The following is a 489-nucleotide window of genomic DNA, read 5'->3' as shown; positions in this document are numbered from 1 at the left end:
CGCCGCCCGGCCCGGGCCTTACCCGTACCCACGGGGCAGCCAAGCCTGGGGGGACTGGGGCCCGCGGCCCTACCGCACGCTGCAGGCGGCACCGCCCCCCGACCCTGGGCCATTGCTCGCCTCGTGGCACGGGGGCACCGGCACCAGCCCGCCCCGGCTGGCCACAGACAGCCGCCACTATTCGCGCTCCTGGGACAACATCCTGGTGTCCGGGTCGCGCCGGGAGGACCCCTTGGGACGTGGCCGCAGCTACGAGAACCTGCTGGGGCGCGAAGCGCGGGAGCCCCGGGGTGCGTCCCCCGAGGGCAGGCGGGCCCCGGTCGTCGTGAACCTGTCCACCTCTCCCAGACGCTACGCCGCACTGTCGCTGTCCGAGACGTCGCTGTCGGAGAAGGGCCGCGCGGGCGAGGGTTCGGCTCGAAACTGGTACGTGACACCCGAGATCACCATCACCGACAACGACCTGCGCGCGGCCGAGCGCGCGACCGC

The 489-nt window shown here is 74.2% G+C and overlaps 1 protein-coding gene across 1 annotated transcript in view; it reads left to right on the top strand.

Moving 5' to 3' along the window:
• Nucleotides 1-489, top strand: part of AJM1 (apical junction component 1 homolog) — a gene marked incomplete at its 5' end in the record, with an annotated part of 2,631 nt that overhangs the window by 535 nt on the left and 1,607 nt on the right. Inside the window, 1 exon segment of the mRNA XM_027766278.1 lies at nucleotides 1-485. This exon segment is cut by the window's left edge and continues 73 nt beyond it. Coding sequence (XP_027622079.1) covers nucleotides 1-485 — 485 coding nt within the window.

Source organism: Tupaia chinensis, unplaced genomic scaffold (genome assembly GCF_000334495.1).
Source record: "Tupaia chinensis unplaced genomic scaffold, TupChi_1.0 Scaffold142100_1, whole genome shotgun sequence".
NCBI lineage: Eukaryota > Metazoa > Chordata > Mammalia > Scandentia > Tupaiidae > Tupaia > Tupaia belangeri.
Note: the sequence above shows the minus strand (reverse complement) of the source record. Positions and strands in the feature narration are given on the sequence as shown.